This window comes from Chamaea fasciata, unplaced genomic scaffold (genome assembly GCF_029207755.1).
Source record: "Chamaea fasciata isolate MVZ Bird 193981 ecotype frontalis unplaced genomic scaffold, bChaFas1.0.hap1 SCAF_10, whole genome shotgun sequence".
NCBI classification, from domain to species: Eukaryota; Metazoa; Chordata; class Aves; order Passeriformes; family Sylviidae; genus Chamaea; species Chamaea fasciata.
Genome location: NW_027094095.1, coordinates 23,602,059 through 23,625,926, shown reverse-complemented (window position 1 = coordinate 23,625,926; position 23,868 = coordinate 23,602,059). Strand labels below are relative to the sequence as shown.

The 23,868-nt window shown below is 39.3% G+C and overlaps 1 protein-coding gene across 4 annotated transcripts in view; it reads right to left on the bottom strand.

Moving 5' to 3' along the window:
* Positions 1–23,868, bottom strand: part of MAST2 (microtubule associated serine/threonine kinase 2) — a 186,292-nt gene that overhangs the window by 82,296 nt on the left and 80,128 nt on the right. For 3 of the 4 annotated variants that reach the window (XM_066192742.1, XM_066192743.1, XM_066192744.1), the window contains exon 4: positions 23,408–23,439. In XM_066192742.1, the coding sequence (XP_066048839.1) occupies positions 23,408–23,439 (32 nt within the window). Of the gene's footprint in view, positions 1–14,567; positions 14,775–23,407; positions 23,440–23,868 lie in introns of all 4 variants that reach the window. The other variant, XM_066192741.1, reaches the window with a different exon arrangement.

The window sequence follows — 23,868 nt, the reverse complement described above, 5'->3', positions numbered from 1 at the left end:
ACCTGGAGTTTGCTGAATACAGAGCATACATGCTTTCTACACATATCTCTGTGTTCATCTAATTACAAACAAAATATTTTCAGTATTTTCAAAACCATAACTGGGCACTGTTTGCAATACTGAATAACACAGGGGGGTTTAAGCTGTGTCTGCACAGAAAGCACCATTGGCTGCCTAGTTGGTGTTTTTATTCTGATATGGTGGCTCTTCTTTTCCTAACTACATGAGGCACATCAGGGGCATTTTGCTTATTTTTCTTAATTAATCTTCCACCTTTAAACAAATCCCATCTTTCATCTTCAGTAACCCAGGCAGATTTTTAATTTAAAAAAAAAAAAAAGCTTCCAATACCTCCTAAGATCAGTTTAAAACCAGAAATCCATTCTCCCCCTGAAGTCAGGCACACCAGATCCACGTCAGTCACAGTAAACACAAACTCCTACATAGCACCTGGTGCCCAAAAACAACTCCACCAGCTGAATTTTGACAACAAAACACAAGCAGGACTCGTGTGATGCACATCAGAGGTTTCCCACACACCCCCTTTGCACATCAGCCAAAAGTTCACTATTCCCCTTTGTGCCGGTAGAACCCTCTAGCCATGTTTTTGCTTTTTCCAGGCTCTAAACAAAATATTGCTGGAGCTTCCCCCTCCTTTTTTTTTTTTTTTTTTTTTTTTTTAAATTTCAGTATGCAATCTATTTTCTTTCTATTGTGGCTTCTTTAAGCACTTCTGCCAGTAGGAAAGCTAATGACGTTCTCATATTTCAGCCTTCTTGAGTGGCTTTTTATCACAGACATGAGAAAGATGACAATCAACAGCTGGCACAGCCTTCCAAGCACAATACAGCCCTAAAAAAAATACACAGAAATGTCTGGGAGAAAGAAATCCCACTAGACTCGCTTTAGCCTTCTGCAGAATCTCATGGAAGAATTAGATGGCCTTCATAATTTTTCATTAAATAATTACGTATTTTTAATACAGACATTTATCAAGAATCGCAGTATCTGACTGAGCAAAGTATTCCCTTCCATCTGGAATTCAAAACAGGCAAATGGGATTTTTAGACTCTCTGCACAACATGACCATCTTTTCTAGTGCTTTTAAACATTTTTACAAAGTTAATCTACATCACATAGTGGTTTGATTTCACAAAGTTAGAGTAGAACTGAACCAAAATCTGCCACTGTCTACTGCTGATGAGAAAGAATAAACACATTCATTTTTGTGTCCATATAATATCATATGACAATCAAGTATAAACTGAACACTAGCATTTTAGAATTAAATTCAGGATATTATGTGACCTTCCAATTCCAATAAAACCTGATTTTGAAAAGCTATGAAAATATTACTCCGTCAGCTAAAACATGAATTGAATTTCACGAGCAATAATGGTGGAAAAGAAGTGTTCAGTTAACTAACAAAATAAAGTTATCACAATAGAAATAAATTCCTGACTGCTTATAGTTAGCAAATAAGATCACAATCAGGTAACACCCCCAAATCAGTATTAGTCACACTTTTTACAAAAATGATTGAAAACTCAGTAGTTGTAGACATATCACTCATTATCACTGTACTCAGCAGCAGCACTTTCACATCTCTTGCAGGAAGGACACAAAAAGGAGAAGCCATTTTAGGAGAACATTTCTCCATGGGCATCAGTGACTGACAGCCCTACAGCAATGTTAATCCAGCTAAACCCCGTCCACCCTCTGCTGTTCCTGGGCAACACAGGGCACCCCAAGCAGGGAAGGAGATGGTGTGTATGCTATCATCAGAAACTCAGCCATCCACCCATCTTGCCATTTAACGCAATTCTTCAGAGCTTTTAGCTAAGAACTGCAAAAAACACTTTGAGAATTACATAACACTTGTTCAAAACCAGTAGAAATTTCTTTTAACACTTTATATTCCTGCTTTTCAAAATGCCTGTTCCACATGGAAGTAACAAACTCTAATCCTGCAAATCAACACCTGCCAAGTGCTCATTTTGGAACCCATAGATTCCCAAGAAATTCAGAGTACCCAGAAAAAATGTGAAGACACCACACTTGGAGATGCAGTGTTTTTACTAGAAAAACAGAAGAACACAAACCGTCAAAAAGCTTTTAAAATAAGTCATGACTTAAAATATGACAGTGTCAACATTTGCAGAATTGTCTTCAGTAGCAACAAATATAGAAAGCATAAGGATTTTCTCACACCTACAATGACAAATGAAATCCCTTGAAGGAACTGTCTTACTGTCTCTGCATGATCAGCAAAATATTTCGGAAAATCCGGGCCAGAAACTTCTCACTAATTCAAAAATATACCATATCTGTATAAGAGAGAAACATGTCAACAGCACACTCACACAAATGGGTTACAAGATGAGTTTTCTATTTTATTTAACTCATAATAACATTAATGTCTCTTTGTGAATTCCAGACCCAAGCCTAAAGAAGCCTCTTCCTTTCTAACATTCTCCCACTCGCCTTACAGGGTATTTAGTCTCCATCAATCTTCCTAATGCACCTTCCCTTCTTTATGCCCAACTTGTCCTCTGAAAAGACCACCTGCAGAACATTTTGGCAGCTCCTGTGATGATGGAGTATTTCTCTGTCAACCAAATGTACGGTTTCCAGAGCCCTCCTAATGACACTGCATCCACTGGACAGTTATAAATAGTCAGTGTCAACGACTTTCCCTATTTCTCATCTTTACCATTACCAAAGTAGGATATTAATTAAGCCTGACATTAAATGAGAATGCAATTAGGCAAACAGTTCACATGAAACCCATTGCTTTCTGGACTTTTTTTATAGTAGTTACATTTATCATTAAATAAATTTCCTCAGTATAAGATCATCTTCTTTTAAATAAAATCTGTCATTTTAGAAGTAAGACAAACTCCCTGAAAAGTTTAAGGAAGTACCAAGCAGATCAGTGAGGTAATTTTGAAAAAGAATATCCCAAAGATCAAAACTCCTGTGACTGACTACATTTTAAGGTGACTATGTATCAAAAAAAGTCTCCACAAAGTGTAGATTATATTTTTAAATACTTCAACCAGGATGAACCATATAATAGTGCATTAGTTTTCAAATTAAATTAATTTCACAAGTTATACTGTGGCGAAGGGAAACTTAAAATGGAAGCGAGTTGAAATACTATTGGGAAAAACCAATAGTATCTTGCTAATTATGCCATCACTTGAATGGTTACATTGTATTAAGCTTCACATAGAAATGTGATACTTGGAGACATAACTCTTTAAAATAGTAATTAGTTTGCAATCCACAAATTATTCACTAGAAATACCCACAAATTAAAATCATTTTGCTAAGAGAGCCAAATTCTTTGGAGAAGTCACAACAAAAGAAGATACATTCTATCTCTATAAAGAGCATATTAACTTTGTTTTAAACTTTAAAGTGCATGCCCAATGAGCACAGAAAATTATTCTACTATAAGCAAGCATAAGTTAACACAGGTGAAGAGATATCTGCTCTGTATCATCATACAGTGAAAAATGTGTAAGGTGTAAAAACTCCAACAGAAAACTTTGGTCTTTCAATAGAAAGAAACGAGAAAGTTCTTCCTTTATGCTTAAAAAAAATAAAAAGGAAGGTTCCTTTAAAAAAAAAATTACATGGGAGATGTGTGTTGGAGCTATTTGGGGCATCATTATTATTTGAACAGTGACCTAAGCAAGTGAAGAACAGACTGTCTTTGAGCTGCCTGCAATCGCCAGACTCCTAAGTAACAGTCTGACAGAAAACATTACACTGAATGTATCTTCAAGGTCCACTTTTCTATCATTTGCTAAGTTATAAAAACATAGATTTCTTCCTTTTGGGGCAGAAATCACCAAGCCACCACCCCAGATCTAAGGAGTCATACTCTTTTACTGCAGTGGCTTCCATGGATTTCAATTGCTACCTCTGTATAAAAGGGCTCCCAAAGACATATCTGAATGAGATTAAACAAACAGCTGATGGCCAAGGGTTTTGGGGGTGAAGAACAACTAAACTTCCCTCTGGTGTGCAATCCCTATGCAGGGAACATCCTAGTGACTGCACTAGTTAATGATTCAAAGGATGAGAAACATTTACTGAAGTAGCTATCAGGCACTGCACCTGCATGGAAGCTGCCAACTCCTCATGTAACTTTAATTGGGCACAGTTACTGAACTAACAGGGGTTGCCATCCTAGTGGACAGCCTGAAATGCTATCTAATGCACTACAATATCACTGCTAAGCACAAGCAACTGCTCTGATTTCAGTCTAAAACAGCTCTCACAAAATCGTACTCACTCAGATACAGAAGACACCAACTACAGCTCCATCATCACAACCTTGTGAGTGAAGACATTACTAAATAAGTGATAAGTGAGCAGTGCTAAACTACCAAGTTAATTGTGCCCCAAATCCTATGAATATTTAATATGAAATATTATTTCTTGGTATTTTTATTTACAAAAATGTCACTTCTTATTATGTTAATATTCCATGCAACACTATCCTTCCCAAGTAACAGCAGTAAGATGTTCAGCTACTCCAATACAACATAAGCTTAACATAATTTTGAACTCACAGACTTAACAATTGGGCTCAGATGCCATGGAAAGGTCAATTATCCTCTTTAAATAAGTTACTGGATCTTGCATTCTTTCCCTAGCCCAGCCTTCTTCATGTGTGATTCAAATGTCAGTTGTCCAATTTAATCAAATGTAACCTCCATATGTGATTCAAATGCCATAAAAATTGAGAAATGTTATTTGAAAACCAACAATACTGAAAATCAGATCTGAAAATGTCACTTCCTGTTTACACAGAAATCTTCTAACGCTTTATCCAAAATGTAGTTAAGGACATTCAGTAGCACTTAAAAAAAACACAGCAACACAGAGTGCTGCTGTTACCCCAACATCCTCCTCCAAATGTTCTCCCTCTTCATCACCAGCCAAAATTTACCCAAAGGGAAAAAACATAGATTGAGCCTCCTCTTGCCACCATAGCATTTCCTCATCTTTGTCATGTATTATTTATCCCAAAGCACTTAAAACTTCCTTTTTAACCTGTAATACAGTCTTAATGAATTCACTGTGCAACTGGATTTGCAAACAGGAAGATTACTTAATCTCTTCTCCTGCCACTCCAGCCTGCAGCAGCCTCTCCATGAAGAAGTACAGCACTTCAGCTCCTTGCAGAGCTTTTCCACCTCTTTCCACCACCCAGTACTTGAGTAACACCACCAGGCTATTGCTAATTCCTGTAGTATGGAGTTTGTACATATCCAGAAGAGCTGTAATACACAGTCCTTGACAGATATGGTCCATAACCATTCCAACAAAACTATGCCAGCAAAGCAGATTTGAAAAAGCAGATGTTATTCCCCCCATTTTACAGAGAAGCTACAGTGCAGAGCCTAAAGGACAAACTGGGGTAAGAGCAACAGCAAAGGTGGCTGGCAGACTTTGTGTCTTAGTAGGGAGTGAGGACTGAAGAAGAAATACCAGTGGATGGCTAAAACGAAACCAAGACAACAGGCAAATAATTAAGGTAAAAAGAACAAAGCAAACAACGAAGAGAAGGAACTGAGCTGTATTTCAGCGGGTGAATTAGAGGGCTTTGAGTTACTCAGTTCTCAATTACCAGTTCACAAAAGCAAAAAGGGCTCCCCTCATCTATGCAGGACCACAAACCCCCAGCGTGCATCCCAGGGCAGTAGCGTGTGCCAAGGATCACCATGGTGCCCCCGGGCTCAGGGCACTGGTGGTGAGCAGCGAGCAGGGAGTGCTGTCACCTGTTTCACAGCGTATTACCCAGAAGACCAAATCAAGCCTGAACTCTGAAACAAGCTCTGGCATCTGATTTGTTTCTCGGTATAATTCAGGTTGTTTGCTCCAACCCAAATCTCCGGTGCAGGACATTCCACTCCACAGCTTGTTTCCTCTTTCCCTGGTTAACACACTTAGGCTCAGCTGAAATGTTAAGGATATTGTAAAGCCCTTGCATTTACCATGGCTTTTCTGAGACAAAAAGCTTATTTTGTAGGATGTTGGCTAAGAAGAGTTATTCTGGGAGCAAGGGGAATGCTAATGTAATGAACAGATGAAGAGGATGAATTTTACATTTTCAAGCATAAATTCTTAATGAAGTTAGAGCATGGGATAAGAATAGACTTTACAAAATAAGCATGGTACAAAAGAGACATGAGAAACCAAAACCATGCTAGGGAAACATCAGGGGTGCTAGTAGACACACACACACAAAAAAAAAAAAAAAAAAAAAAAAAAAAGGAGAAAAAGTTTATCTAGTTTTAAAGGCAGAATTACATCCTTATTTGGACATGCATTTTTAAGAGAAATTAGCCCCTATTTTAGCCATTCCTCTGGAATACTATGAATCTTCACAGCAAAAGCTTAGCTCCTAATCTTAAAGTCTGGGAAAACTGTGATATGATCAACTGTCAGACAAACAAAGTACTCCAGGTTGTGAGCCTCAGAAAAATATTTAACATACAAACAGATCCAACATGAGAACAAGCCTGGACCACAGATTTTTAAATAACTAGAGATTGATACAACTCTATCAACTGTTCTACTGTAATTCTGAGAAACCGACAAAGGCGATTCATTACAAAACCAAGGTTTCTTAAAATACCCATTTATTTAGAAGGTCTTGAATGAAGACATTTATTTTAGATATGACTATAAACATGTGTGTCTACCTATCTATAAGTGCAGACATAAATGTGAGAACATAGAAGCAGATTTAATAAATTAAGACAAACTGACTCAAACTGAATTCGCAGCTTTGAAATAAAGTGCAGAATGGACAGATATGGAACTCCTAATGATTTCTACTGTCTCCAGAGAAACATTCACGTTGAAATACTAAACCCAAAATTTATCAGTTTGCAGCGCTATATCTTACTAGACTCTACTGTAACTTTAAAAATGGCACAAATAAATCTAAATAATAGAGCTAGAAACACAGATATATAACAAAATTTCTTGGTTTTAAAATAAATTACTTTTATAACCCACCTCACCAATGACCTTTTAAGCCATCTCAGACACAAAGAAAAGGAGAAAGTGTTAATAAATGGGAATATCCATCTTGTATTCACTTTATTTTCTTTTCTTACAAATTTTTATTAGGAGATGTAGATTTTATAGATTAGGGGAAGGAAAAAAAATAAAATTTAAGCACGAATGTATACAATTTTTAAAAAATATTTTCTAACAGAAAACATTTTCTGCACTACCTATTAAAACGCAGCCGGTACGAAAAGCAAATCCCATTTCCAGCTGGCCAAAGTATTTAGCACAACACACAGGCTCCTAAACAAACACTTAAGCAGGGAGAGCACAGATGAGGCGTGCAAACCAACAGCACCTGCGTGTCCAGAGAGAACACCCTTCCCTTCCCTCAGAGCGAGCACAGCTCCAGACCCACGGAACGCTCCTGGCATTAGCGACCACTTACAAGAGCACGATGTAGAACACCGACTGCGGCGTCCTGCGGCCCAGCCTGCAGCTGCCCTTGCTCCTGACGAGGAGGGGGAAGTTGCAGAAGCGACAGGTCCCACTTTTGAGATCCATCTTGCCACCAGCGGAGGCTGCGCGCGCTCAGCCATGGGGCGCAGGCCGGGACACGTCCCCACGGGCTGCTCCGCCACGCCAAGCGCGGCTCTAATCGACTGCATTCTGCTCAAACTAATTGCAAGTTCTCTGAGAGGGCAGTGCAGACACTCGTGACTTTAAAGGAACAACTTCTGGTCAATATTTGTGTGTTGATTCACTCGGAAAATTGGACGTTTAATGATTCTGGAATCTTCCAGTCTCTCGGAAGCAGAATGGGCAAGCAGCTGCATTAAAATGAAGTGTGGAGGAAAGGTAGTAGGGGCTTTTACCAGATTTCTTTCAGTGGAAAATTTTGCCCTAAAAACTTGCTGAGAACTACACCTTGACCTGTTCTGCTATTTTAAATTTCTCATCTGCTCACAAATAAAAGTGAGATCTCAGGAACAAAAACAAGAATGTAATAAAGAGTACAAAAAATAATATTCACCTTCTCAGGCAAGCTATAACCCAAACATACATTATCACTTCCACTTGTGCAGCATGTCTTTGATGAGAACCAAAAGAATTACTTCCAAAACCACCTTTTTTGGTGTTTATATAAATAAATGCCCATCTCAGCCCAGAGATGTGACAGTGCAATTCTCAGTGCACAGCAAGTCTTTCTCAGACGGCTGGATCGATAACATCCCTGCTCTAAAGACCTAAAGGTCTGAAGAAAGGAAAGGACAGGGAGAACAGGAAGGGAACAAAAGCACACAGAGCTCTTTCACCACAGCAAAGATTACGGTTTGAAGATTTTATTTTAGAACATTAATAATTCATAATGACAGTGTAATGTAAACTAGGTTAGAAGATTATGCTCTCAAGTACCACACAAGGGATTGAATGACAGAATAATAACAACTAGCCAAAGTAGCAAAATTTCAGAAGATAAATGAGGGGAAGAGAGAACTTAGAGCACTAAATGGAGCATATTTGAGATGAATGAACAAAAACAGGAACAGAGAGGTACTGAAGAAAAAGGGAGCACAGATGCAGCCTGTAGAAAAGAGAGCACGAGTGGGTCCATTTAAAGCAGACGAAGCTCTGCAGGCCCTCTGGCATGGTAGTTATGAATATTCAAACAGGAGCATAAATTTGAGACAAAAGTTCACCATAGCTCAGGATAGCAAGACTGAGCTGAAAGGGATACCATTCCAAAAACTGGTGAAAAGTTACCCTGAGATCCTCTTTCCTTCTTTACACCCTAAACCTTCCTTAAGCTTTCAGGTTAGTATTGACCCACTAAATGGTTTATCTAACCAAATTAAAACTGTAACACGTCTTCAAAAAGCAATTTTTTAAGGAAACACATTGGAAAGGCACCTGCTGCTCATGGGGAGGAACAGTCCTGGGCTGACACACAGCTGTGTAAAACAACCTGTTTCCCCCCAGCTCCAGGCCATGAAGGTGACACCAGCTACTCACTGCTAGTACATCTCTACTATTAGTGCTTCAGCACAAGACATTAACAGGCTTCTTTACACACTCACTGATTTTCCAAATTAAAACTAAAAATAGCCCCTGGTTGCCTCATAGTCCAATTAAAAACAAATCTTGGAAAATGCATGGCACTGTCTATCAGCAATTATAAACACATGACTGTCTGGTTAAGAATTTTATTTCCTTCTCAGAATTATTCCCTTGCCAGGAATCTTTCAGTGCTCTGGTTGTTTCTGTATCTGTATTCAAGATCAAAAAGTCTTTGAAGGAGAGACTACTTGGAAGGAAAAATTTTATACAGAACTGAGCACACCATTATCGTTTGAGGAACTCACTGTTATTTGAGGATAAGGACAGAAAAAGAAAGGCTTCAGTATTTACTACAGCTCTTAAGAACCTTCTGAGCTCTTCGTTCCTCCCTAGAAGTTGCTGACCTGTCCCGACCATCCCAAACTCTGAACAGTGCAGGGGTAGTAAATGAGTCAGCTCATACACAGGTGCACCAGCAGATCACAGCCTTCGAACGTGATTATAGAGAAAAACCAGTTACGAACCATAACCTTATATGGTTTATAGGTGAAATGGCCAACAGACAGTAAAGCTCTCCAACTTCTAAAGTCACAAGTACAAGCTCCCCTCTGTGAGCCTCCAATTTCCCAGGTCAAACCTCCAGGTTATGATTTACAATTGGTCCCATGGAGGGCAGCCAAATGGTGAGCCTGGAAGGAGACAGGAATTCACACCTCGGGCTCCAAACCCCAGGGTTTAACTCTTCTGCTACTGCAGCTCCAGGCAGGATGCAGGGATTTTTGCATTTACATAATGCCTTCACATGAAAAAATTATACCATTCAGGCCACCATGCCTCAATATTCCCAACAATATTAAAGCAAACAAACAGTTTCCCATCAGCTCAAGACACACAAGAAGTTTATCTGAGCCTGTCACGTTTCAAGTATCACCATGTGTCCCTCCCATGTAGTTTCTTAGATGGAAAAAATGATTCCCAAGAATAATAACCAGTACAAAGGAAAAGGAATAAGGAGAAAAATTTCCATTAAAAAAGAAATTAATTCTGGGGAACTCATTCATTCAATGTGAGATGTAGATTAGAATCCAGTTGCCAAAAGCTTACCTACTCAAAATTCATCATTTCACATTATGCATAATGATATATCCACAAAGTTGTTCTGTTTCTCATTATTCTTGAATTGCTGATCTACACTGTTTCCAAAAGTGACATTATGCTGTCTTGCAGTCAACTGTGACCAATTATTTAGCACATTTAAGAAAGCAGAACCTGTACCAAATCAAGCACTAAACCAGGAGGATAACATTTACTGCAAAACCAGAACAATTTCCAAATGTCGTTAAAACTGAATATAGGCCTCTTCATTAATCCTCCAATATTTGTCAAATAGGAATTTCTAACTAAAAAAAAAAAAAAAAAATTAAACCTGTATCATATCAAGTGACTTTACACTTAGCAAAATTTAAGCAAAAACAGGAAATCATCAACAACATTTGATAAGCCTTGAGGTATTTCAAAATAAAAACAGGGAAACTTATCAATTCTGAATTCTGAAATGTTTTTGATCTTCCTTAAAAGTAAGGAACTTCTGTTTACAGCTACGGCCCTGATGTTGTAAAATACATGCAGTCTTCAAATCCCAAACCTCAGGTGATCTGGGGATGTGTGTGCCAAGAATTCATCCTTATGCTACGGAAGGTATTTCTGCATCTGCCTTGAAGCAGCAGGACTGGAGTTACAAGACTCCCACCGAGGCACACCAGCAATCCCCATACACAAGATAAAGAGCCATGGTCTAACAGGAGACCCATTCCAAGAAGGTGGATGTCCCCATCCCCACCCTTTGGTGAGGGTTTGCTGACCAGCACCCTGCACTTCTGGAAAACCCACTGGATTCACTGCAATGGAGCAGATTCACCCAGGACACCGCCCACCCAACCTCACTCATACACCCAAACAAGCCACAGCTCTAAATATAGGTCTCCCCTCTTCCATTGCAACAGCTTGTACAAAAAAGGCTTTAAATAAAGGCAGGCAGCCCTCCAGGACATTTGCTGAATGCCTATGTATAATATATTCGTGTTACTTTCTACACTTATTGATTAAAGGCTTGTTTCCTAGAATAGGCTTTTTATGTAAATAAATTAATATATTCTTAAATTATATCACAGATGTCCATAAAATCCTAATTATATAAAACTCATAACATTGTAATTACACACTGATCAAGTAATTATGTAGTGTGCTTAAAGACTATTTTGGAGCAACATTAGGTTTCCCATTTTGTTTTACTTAAATAAGACAGCAAGGGTCTGGTCACCATCACATACACAAATGGTGACCAGATTTTGTACAGGCTAGGAAAAAAATCTATTAAACTATTCTGCAAAGCTATAAAAAAATTTTAATAGCTATTTCCAATAGACTTCATTAAAGCTAGAATTTCCAAGGGAAAACATTCCTATAAAAATAACCTCCACCATACATCCCTATAAGAACATGTTCCACAACTGGCATGAATCTATGAAATTGAAATAGCACAAGAAAATGCCCCTTGAATGATCCAGCTGAAGCCAACTCTTCCCTTGGTTTGTTAGGAAATTGAAGCAAATTTCCACCGAGACTTCACCTCAGCTGCAGCACTCAGAGATGCCAGAAAAACAGCACCTGGACACTTTCATCCTTTTTACCACACACAAATTAAACTGCTTCTAGAATTACTGATATCTTACTGAGGGTGTTAGACAGAATGTAACATTTTCTAGAATGGGGTGATTGCACTCTCTTTTAATCTCACAGTTCATCACTTCCAAGTTAGAACAATCAATTCATGACATCTCTTAAGCAACTTGAGATCAACTAGTTCTGTAAATTCATATTTTGGTTAAATTAAAGGACTAATATGGGTGCACAAGGATTTGCCAGCTCATAAAGAGGACCAGCTGTGAAACATGGCCTCATTTTCTTCTTCAGTAATTTGACTTTCCTGTTACCCCCAGAAGAGTGCAAGCCAGATCCCAAAGACAAGAATCAGCACTTGTTTAATTCTGGATGTAATTCTCTTTTCTTCCTAAAGACGCATGACCTTAATTCCAACACACATTTCCATCAACTATAGCAGTCTTATTCCACCTGTTATCAATTTGTTTTTATTGCAATCAGACCACATTTCCTTTTACTCTTTTTCAAGGTTTACATTATTTTCATTTGCTCAAAGGTTATGTAAAAAATATTTTCAATCTTAATTAGATTAATTCTTTCAGAAGCCATGAACTTCCATGCCATCTGTCTTGACATCAGATGCACCAACAGTTGTTCATCTGTCGACATAAAATTATCAATGGCACCATGAAATATAGGGAAGAAGGGAAAATATGTGCAAATTCTTGCAAATGCAATATACCAAAGTGAGGAAGATTTAACGTGAAGGCACAAGTTTTTCTTGTTACATTTTCCAGCAGTTCCCTGCATAGTCATGGAAATGAATCACTGCCTGGCTAACCTGAGGTGCTAAGCTGAGTAGATCAATGACAGTGGTAACTTGCCAAGATGAACCTTTGCTCTAAGCAGGCAGGAATGGCTATCACTGGCACCGTAACCAAGTAAACAAAACTACAACAAAGAAAGACAGGATAAAACAGGATCAAGAGCTGCACAGGTGAAAGCAACAACGATGAAAATAAAAACTTATTATAGTCGACCTAAGCTCTTACACAGAACCATGTATCTGTGAATCATCAACCACTCAGTATTTAAAGAGCAGATGGCTGGAAGGTCCCCATATGTGAAAAATATTATTATCAAGGAGTCCATAGTAACAGTGGAATAAAGCTTGCTATTAAGACTTTTATATGAACTGTTCTTGAAGAGAAAATTACTCACTGACCCATGTCAGAACCCTGAAAATGGAAGGTTTCTCAGAGGAAGAAAAAGCAGTAAGTACCAAAAAGGCTTTTGAAAATAATCAATAATTATCAGATCTCATCTCCAGAAAGAACAGTTCTCAATTGACTTTAACAATAATCTAATCTTGATATTTAATTGCCACTTACCAGTCTGTTAATTAGCCCCAAGGCTAAACAGCATTTAATCGAGTTTAATCACCCTTGTTTAAAGGAACATTACCCAATACCAGCCTTTAAATAATAAAAATTCATTTAAAATTAGATTGATGGCCATGACATTGAAATGTTAGGAGACTGCTCTGTAGTCTCTGCCCTTCACTTCCCCCAAGTGCTGCCAAAGTGAGCACCTTCTTAAGAATTGTCACCAATTGCTGCCCAACATGCAGGGAAAACAGCAGATGCTGGGCAACCCTCTCCCCATGGCCATGCACAATGAGGACAGACACATGCAAAGTCCCTTTCCTCTGCTGACAACCTGATTTCCACTCAACAGATGTCATATATATTACTCTGCATTAGAGGGGCAGAAGCCTAAAATAGTTCAACTTCACATTTTCTGGTTAGTCCTACCAGAGCTGGCCAGCAAGACCAACCTCCCTCTGAAATAACATCTAGATTCAGGGGCTATTGCATTACCACCTGATGAGTAACTGAAATTTGACCAGCCACATCCACCCTGCAGCATGTGAACTTCAAAACCAGCCCTCTGGTGCTATGTTGGCTCAAGTTTTAAGCAGGTACCACTGAGCTCTGGTTTCATAACCGCACAGGCAAAGACCTCCAGCGTGTGTGAGCCTTTGCCTGGGACTGTCCCCCTGAGAGCTGGTGGCATTTCCTCTCAGTGAAGAAGCCGAAGGTTTCCACTGGGGCAGCTGATGGCTGTGCTTGTCCCATACGAGCACAATGAGGAGCAAGAGCTAATCCTGAAGGGAAAATGCATCAGTTGAGCTGTTAAGTGCTTTAATATAAGCTGAGCTAGTTTGGGCTATTTTTGCTTTAGAAACTCTTCTAACCTTCACTCAAGCCTGCTAACAACAGGCTTGATTCTACTCCTTATCCTTTGTATACTCTGTGCTTGGAGACTTCAGCCCGCCAGCCTCTGTAAGAAAGCAGAGTGGATTACCAGGGAATAGAAGGAGGTGCAGTATTTAGCACAGACCCACTACTTAGACAGGGTTTTTTAAGGACCTCGCTTTAGGTTGTTTTACTTTTGTTTTTCCTGACACTAGACAGGCCTGTGAGGGCTCCTCTGCTGCACAGTACAAGCTGCACGTGTGCCAACACAAGGTACCACCAGGAACAGGCATGCACACACACCAGCAGACATGTTTCCATTTCTTAATCCAATTTATCTTCTTCCCTACACAGGGCCTACACACAAACTACAAAAAATTTGTTCCAATATGCAACATCAACTTGAACACTAAATGGCTGGAAGTAAGTTGTGACTAGGAAGCTGTTTCCTTCTGTTAGATGTTATTCTCTTGAACTGTAAAGCTGTTAAGTTCACAGATGGTTACGCGAACACCAAACTGTTAGAAATTCCTAGTTGACACCTCTCCTTACCTCCACTGAAAAGGATGGCTGTAGCACGGACTAGATGGATTGCTCTGGGCTTTTGTGTTCAGGTAAAATACTAGAGGAGAAGTGACAAGTGCACAGTCAGCACTAAATGGGAATTTAAGATGCTGCAGACCTGGAGCAGATGTAGGAGAGAACATGTGCTGATGAACATCATTTCCTCGGCAGTGGGAGAACAAAGGAGAGGAGATTCTGACAAGGTACCACAGTAGAAAAAAAAAAATCAGGGTCAATATCACATCTTCTGTTTTAATAAAGAAAAAAGATAATTCCAAAATACAAGTTATATCTTCTAAACAAATGCAATAAACTAAGTGGTCAAAAATCATTCCTTTCCATTATCATCCAAACCAAAATGTATTTTTCAGTCAATTTAATATCTATTTAATGTTATTTTTCCACTACAAAAATTCTCCAATCTGGAACGATCCAAATCCTTTCTTGCAGTGATTTCCAGGCTTTCTGGAATAGACACCATTGTCAATCTCTAATATAAAATGTTCAATTGAGAGAAAAGAACAAATTGATAATGGCACCAGCACCAAACACAGACCATTTCTATCACTGCCTTCACAATTTGGGAGCCATGGTTCCATGCCACAGCTGTGGCAATAACCAAAACACACAACTGTGAAAATATGAATTACACAAACCATTAACTAGAAAACAACATTTAGCAGTGGCAGTTGTTTTAGAGCAACAACTAATTAAGCCTGAAAGCAGCACTGCAAAGTGGCTTTATTGTAATTTTAGCAGTGGGGAAACTGAGGCATGAAGAGGTTAAATGACATGTCCGCAGCACATCCACAGTAGCATCAGGATTGCAGCTGAAGGTGCTGGCGCCCAGCTCTGTGAACTACCCTGCTTTTGCAGGGTCAGCAGCCAAGGCACATTTGTATTCACACAGGACACAGAAAAGGTCTCAAAGTAGCTGCTTTTCAAAAAGCTGCACACAGACTTGTACATAAACACAGAGCAGAGCTTCTAACACCTACTTTAGTGAACTATACACGATGAGATGTCCTTCACTAGAAATAAAGTAAAAGTTAACTTACAATTATTGGTATTACAAAGTGTGTTTATGTGTTAGAATACGAATTAGTGCCACTGTATTCTTACACCTATAACCTTGATTTCTGACCGAGGGCTGAAAAAAAGTTTCTCTTTACCATATTTAAACACAAAAGCAAGCAAAATGAAAATCTGAGGCATGTTTCAGTTTTGTTTAGAATTCAGATATTTTACACTCAGAGTCCTGAAGTCAAGCATGTTTGTCCATGTTCCCAGCTTTAAATTTTCCAATGAATCCAAATACTTATCAGAAAAGCAACCTTTACATACTGGAAATCCTCCCCACCAGCAATCTCTGCTTAAACAGCTGATGAGCTTTACAGTCTGCAGACAGAAAAGGTTAAGCCTGCCTCTTACCCTGCTCCTCCCTCCACTGACTACACGATAGATTCTTTTCACCTCCTCTGCTTAAGAACACAGTATTAAATATACAATTTCCTTAATTTTACCTAATAGAAATAATAAATATGACTACGAACATCATAAATAGCAGTTTGAATTAGTAGATTTCAAAGCATTTATAAAGGACACAAGCATTAAAAAGGAAATGCTTGTTAAATAGAAATACATGTGGCAATGTAAGTTAAGACTTCTTCCTTTAAATCTAGAAGTTTTCAATCGCATTCTTAATTCTAGAAGCAAAAGGTAGCCCAGGTTTCTGAAGTTTTTAACACTGTGACAGCTTTCTGACAGATTGTTAAAAGTACTTTTTAAATCTGAATAATGATTAAACTAGAAAGACAGAGTTACAAACATTCAGTTTTACTAAACTAATGCTTGGGACAAAATCTAACCACAATGTATCCCAGCTAAAAACATTGAAACATTGCTTTTTTTGGCTATACTTCATGGTTAATGCTCCACAAAAGTAAAATGCTAAAGCTTCCAAAAGGAAATTCCATGTACAGCCAAATAAGTACAACAGATAAAAGTTCTAACAAATCAAAGCAATGTCTATTGGCCACAGAAAATTCTGGCCAGTTTTTCTTCTTCACAGCTTCAATTTGAAATGATTAAGTGCAATTTATTTTTCACAACAGTCCTTACTGGATCCGCAGAGATGGGGCTCCAAGCCTCTGTTTCCTCCGCTTCATCATTGTGCTGATACACTGATATGCCTCTTCCCAGCATAAGAGGCTTAGAGCCGGGAAGGAGAGGCCACTGTTATCACTCCAACGCAGAGCACAGAACAATCAGTGCAATTCCAAGCTCTTCATACACCCCCAGTGTCAGAGAGACCTCGGGAGTTCAGTAATGGTCCAGATTAATCACACAGCTCATGTCAAAAACCTAATCATTTATTTTAAAAAAAAATCAGATTAAAAAAAAATCTTCTGCGAGCCTATTCACAGCATCCGGCCAAAGGAAACGGAGCCCAGCAGAAGGAAAGGAAGGTGCCGACAAGCCCAGGACACAGAGGGGCCACCTGACCTGTCACACCGCCAGCAGCGCGGTCCCGCCACGCTCCGGCCGAGCCGCCGCAAATCAGCCACCAACCAACCCCTGGGCTGCCAGGAGCGGGAATAACCTTCCTCACCGAACCACAGGGAGAGCGGGACGGCGATGGCACACTTGAGAGGGTTCTGGCAGAGATCTGACGGAGCAGCCTGGGAACTCGCAGGGCGGGAGAGCAGAGGCAGCGCTCGCACCCAAAGCCCGGCACACCCTGAGCGGTGCGCGGGGAGCAGCTGCTGCCGGCCCCGGGGACACGTGAACCAGCCCTCGGCCAGAAATCAATCCCCCCAACTGCACGCACAGCTTGCTGCTTAAAACATCGTCCCGCGACTCCCAAGCTGTGTTCCAGACACAAAGTTTATGGATTCCAGCACCGAGAACAGAGCAGCAGCGCCCACAGCAGCCTGGGGAGCCGGACGCTGCAGGGGAGGAAGGGGGAACACCTTCACTAAGGAGGAGATGTTCCCTTCGCACTTGTGCTTGCAAACAGCAACTTCAATCAGCTCAAAATCAGTTTTGTGCTATTAACAAAACTGCCCCAAATGATGTGTATTTGTGAGATGTGTGATTTGTATTTTTAGACGTGTATTTGTAAGAATGTTACTTTCCCCAAAGAAGTGTCCCTGTATGTATGTTTGATGGGCTTTAACGTGCTAAATAAAGGCTGTATTCAGGCTGCCATTCACAAGTACTCATCAACCAAGTCAAATTCCAGGTGACAGCTCCGACCTTCAGACCCTCCCACGATTTTGATCGCGGTCCCACACTACAAAATCCCAATCTCTCAGCAATTAGGAAAACAGAGCGCCAGGCTGAGGAGGAAAGGCCAGGGAGGCTGTTCCTTACACAATCAAAGCCCCTGCCCCCACACTGTGCCTCTGGAGTAAGATCGCATAGCAAGCAACAAAAAGTACAAATTTGGTATGCTACGTATAATTCTATTGTACTTATTAAATGAGAGCCTGGATTAAGTAGTGGAAACTTGACAATAAAAACTGTGCAAAATACTTTTTCCACTTTTAAATCCTTGATTAAAACCTCCATAAATTCTTTGTCTCTGAAAATAGTCTATACATAACACCAAAATACTCCTGATTGACCAAATCGCTTCTTTTAAAGAAACAATGCTTTCAAATAATTTTTAAAGTCTAATGCAGGAATAGCAGCACTGCCGCGGAGCCCCACAAGAAAAATTTGGCACGTTCCACCTCCAGAACCAGCCCCATGGATCAGCTTAAGAGCAGCAGGTTATTTTTAACCCACTGTTTGTGAGCTCCTTCTACGAGCTCAGAGAAGGATGGCGTGGTCAGAAGAGTGCACCTCTTTCTCTCCCCATCTATATAAAGCACCACAAGCAGAATGTGTTGACTGAAGGCATTATTTCTTTATTTTCAGATCCAAATCAGAACAGATGCAAAAGCAGCAAAATTCCCTACTCCTTTTCAGAACCATTTTTCATCCACTTCCTGCACTTTGGCTTTCCCACTCTTGGGACAATGGCACTTGCTCCTGGCAGGGAAACAGCATCGATCCATCACCAGCAGAAACACTCACCCGCCAAGACGAGCAGAAACTGAATTATATACTCCATTTCTCTGCAGACACAGAGGAAATTCCCACAGCACCTGAGCATGGCAGCACGAAGACGTAAACCAGCAGTAAAGGCCAGAAATTTTTTTTCTTGCCATCAAACTTGTTATTGTTTCCAAGGTGTAAACATTAAAAAGAATACAAGTAGTTCAGCCCATCCCCCCAAAGAAATTCCTTGGTGTGTTAGCGTGTTATTTTACTGTCAAGAAGCTGAGGGTAAGTTTAACAAATTATGATGAAGACTTGTCTAATGAAACCCTCATCAGAAATGTCTAGGGCAGCAGAAACTAAGAATCTTCAGAGGTTTGAAGTAGAATGGTAATGCAGAGAAGGAGGGAGAGAATGAGAGAAAACAAGTCCACAGGGGACATAAGCTGCCTTAAAAAGTGATTAGAAGGAATAAAGACCACCATAAAAGGCTTGCACACATCTTCAGCAAACACTTTTATGTTGCTTACCATATTTCAGAGACAGACATAAAAACTTCAGGTAAATACTACTCTTTACCAGCACCAATCACCATCAAAACAACAATCTGTAATATTTGGTTCATATAAATGTGTATTTTAACTGGATATATTCTGGATTAAAACTATTTTTTCGTGTTTCTTATGCTTCCTTTTTTTTTTTCCCATTTGTATACAGCCTTGTAAAGTATATTTGATACAGATGGTTGATAGCAGGAAATAATTAACGAAAAAAACCTTACAGCTGAAGTTAGAAACTGGTTTAGCAAATTTAGTTTGCTGAGGAAATTACTCTTTTCAAATTTGGATATAATATGGGAAAGCTGTATTTTCTTTTTAGAAAATTTTACATTTAGATAGCACAAAAATTACAGCAACCCACACCATGAACCCTGCCTTAGAAACCATGAGAATTTAAAATATAAACCCACATTTTTCATTAAAAAGCCTGAACCGGTCAATAAGGTTCATGCTCTAAAGAACTGAATTTATTATTGATTTATTATTACTGGGGTACTGAACAAGAAACCAGATGGCTCAAGGGCAACCCCAACTGGATTTAGTGACTACTGCTCAGCCAAGGAGGCAAGCAGAAGCAATAGTGAGCTTCAGGCTGGTGCTGGGCATCCTGCAGCCACAATGAAATGCAGTTTGCAGCCTGATCTTCTGGGTGCTGAACTGCTCTTAAACACATGAACACACAGAGGTGCTTCTCCAAGGGATGCTCCTGCTGCAAAGTCCCCACCTTTGTCCTTTCAAGCCTGGAACGTGTCTGCTGCGATTCATGTGCAGGTGCACATCAAAACCATGTGAAAGCTGCAGCCAACAATATAAAAACCAATCTCTCTGCTGAGAACAGAACAGGATAATGGCTGAAAATAATTAAACCACTTCAACTAATAGGCTGGAGATCAAAGTTTGAGTCTATCACTCCACATTCGCTATTTGAAACTAAAGAAAATATTCATGAATGGTAATTATTTCTTTTGTGAACAAAGCATGGGGAAAAACATAACCAATACATTTATATGCATAATTCATTAAAGGAAAACTTTGAACTCTGATTATTGAACCACACTAGAGACAAAATATAACTACTTATTCCTGTTCTCTAACTATTCAGTCTCTTAGCAGCCTACAACTCAGCTGAGTATCATCTCCTTTAGTACATTAAACATAACCCCCTATAGAAACACAAACACTTTAAGTACATTAACAACAAAATGGTATCTAAATTATCAGGCATTTCTCTTAATGTCACCCGGCATACAATTCCCCCATCTGTTTTACATATCTGCTCACTTTGTGCTGATTATTTCAAAATTAGGGTTGCAGATACCCAAGTGCAAAGCCATCCTTTACAGTGTGCTTGTGTTTCCTTCTGCTAATATGGAAACAGTCATCAACACTCATCAACGGACTTCACAGGCTCCATCCCACCATCATTTTCTTCAACTCCCACCCAAGACCTTCTTTAGGTGACAAAATTTCTCATGTTCTCCTGACAAAAACAGTGAGACATGTAATCCCACTCCTTTTCCTTAGCACAAATAAGCACAGCAACTGTTGTTGTCCCTACTTATAATTAGTTCCTGCAACAGAGATTTCTCATACTGACCCAGGAATTGATAGCCAAACAAAGAAAAAGTTAGAAGCATTGTCAGGAATAGCTCATCCTTTTACATTCAGCAATGACAAATACCTGAGCTGATCCACAGGTTAAAACCTTTCTAACTCAACAACACAGCAAAGCAATAGCCAAACCAGCAGCAATAGTCAAGCCCTCATTCTGTTTCTGGCAGGCTGGAAATAATTACTGCCTCCCCAAATATGATTTTTTTTTACAGAAGTAAGTGCACCCCAACCTCCAGACTACCACACACACACACACACACACACACAAAAAAAAAAAAAAAAAAAAAAAAAAAAAAAAGCTGAGTGGCTGATTTTTGTGTATAATTCAATTGCTACTGAACTGCTACAAAGGCTGGAGTTTGTGCAGAAAATGGATGCACCTCTTGAGGGTTTCTGGCTCCAAGCCAGGTACTTCATCCTCCTGTCCATTCCTGCTTCTGCTTCTGTCGGTGAACAAAAGTCAGTGACTGACAGTGAATGAATCAGGACATGGCTACACCCATAACTATCCCTGCTCATCAGCTGCAGCACAACAGCAGCTTTTCAGAATAAACTTTATTTTCAGAATTTATTTTTGTTTATGAGGTTCATTGTTAAGTTGATTCCAGCAGAGGAAAAGCCTCCAGAAGAACTAAAAACTACCTACAGATATATTGCCACCCCTTTTGACAGAACAGTTGAACAAATTTATAGATAGTTTATGTATATTTTTACCTTATATTACATGCATATATTACAATTATTCCCTTGATATAAATTTCTCTAATTTCTAATTCAAAAACTAGGAGGATTTTTTTTTAATCAAGTGAGCACCTCTGATACTGGGATATGCAAAATCATGCAGATCAGCTCCACAAGAGCCTTTTCAGTGAGCCTGTACATTTCACAGTACAGCATCAACACAGCTCTTCATCAGCCACAATGCACTACTGACTTCATGAACAATTAAAACTTCTCAAACAACAAGACATGATTTGGTTCTGGACTACACTTGGTACTTGTTTTGACTATAGAATCTGTAATTCCAGAAACTACAATCAAATAATCAGCTAGATAACACAGGCAACTAAGACATTTTAATTCTTCATGGATTTTTACTCTCACCAATAGCTGCAACCTTGTGCTTAAAATTTATGGCCTGGATCTTCTTGACACAGGTTGCTAAATTTCTTCATCTAGTGACAGCTTAAAAGGCACTCACTTGTGAAAGAAAACTGAAGTGAAGTAACGGAAATTGTAGGAGTTAAGTAATACAGAAATAAAATATTCAGTCATTTGGTTGAGTTACCAGTGATTAAAACACTACACATCTGAAGCACTTCATTTATACCTCAGATACCTCAAATGAAAATACGTAAGTAGTCTTGTGTCATACCCACCTCCATGCTGGAATGAGCAGGAATATCTCTGGCATCCTCAATCTCAATTCCAGAAGTTTTTGTGCAAAAATATCTAAGTCACATTAAACAAAAAACTTACTGGTAACTAACTCACTGCTCCACTATTTGATCAAAGAACCTTCATAATCTTCAAATGATGAACACCACCTGTCTTAGAAATCTCTCAAATCTTGTTAAGCCAGCCTTTGAGGCATACTGGTTAAAAAAACCCAAAACCAGTCAGTGCTTCATGTTCTTTAAATAACTCCCTGACCGGTTTATCATTGTCATATGAACTAAACAAAAAGGTCTGGTCATGCCCCACTTTTAAAAAAAGACCTTTTGATCCTCTGTATTGTTCAGCCCTGAATCACTAGCTCTACGCAGCATTTTCCAAACACACTTTGTTTCTCATACAAAGGGGATAGCTTATATTGAAAGACTGAGAATAATTTCTCATTAGAACCAGAAACCTGAGGAAGAAAGGTTATAAGCTTTTGTGAGCTTCATGTCTGTAGTCCACAAGCTTTGGGAAACAATTTTGAATCATAATGCAATAGCAGGCAGACAAAAGCTTTCTCTTTTATATAATGCAATCAATAATGCAATTTCTTCCACCAAAAATCTGTAAGCATAGCAGAAGCTAAGCTCTCATAATACCACTGAAACACAAGTTAGTTCGCTAAAATTCTTTATGCATCATAATGCATTAAAAAAATTGCTGTTTGTTTAAATCACAGTTTTAAAAGCCTACTTTTCCTGACATGCACTACTTTATTGAGATACCTCTATCAGGCTGCCTGTTCCACAAACACCTGACCTGTGTGGCCCAGGAGCTGTGTGCTTAGACTTCTGTCAACAGACTGTTTGAAGAGCAGTGATCAAAGTTGTCCATATTGCATAAATAATCAGTGACTCCTCTGAGTCACTTCAGCGACGTCGGAGTGGCAACACTCAACACCACAGCTACATCCACATCAGGATCAGCTCAAGCTGGTAATTAGAAGTAAGCTTATACTACCACTGCTTTTCCTGCTACACTTAAGGAAATTAATAGAGGCTTCAGTCTCAGAGAAATCCAAGCTAGCTGTTTCCAAGCCCATGACAGATTCTTGAAAATGCTTAACAGAGAAAACAGAGCATCTGCCCATCTAAATTACTTCCACAACTGAACAGCTATATATGTTCAAAACAAACCAAGGGATGAATAAAGAATAATTATACTTACAAGCTTCCTCTTCTGGGGAGACTGAGCTCTTTCTGGAAAAAAATAAGAATGAAAACTTTGAGTTAATTTTACTTTTTATTACATATTACTAATTTATTTATCAATAAATGACTGAGGTGGAATGAATAACGAGCTGGCCATTTCCCAGCGCATGCTCAGTGTAGAACTGCACAGCTCTGCTGCTGCACATTCACAATGCACAGTCTGGGGTACAAAAGTTGCTCATTTTGCCTAAACAACCATTGCCTTTGGAATCAAAAAATCATAAGCACTCAACAGAGCAAACATAACTTTGAAATTCAAGCCTGAGCACATATAAGGCAGTAATTAATTCTGTCCTACATACCTCATCAGCATCAGACCGAACCACTTCCAGAAGTGTGGAACGTGGTGCGCCTGCAGCTGCTGCGGTATGGTCTCACACCCTCCTCAAAAGGAAGAATTAATGCCATAGAGTGGAT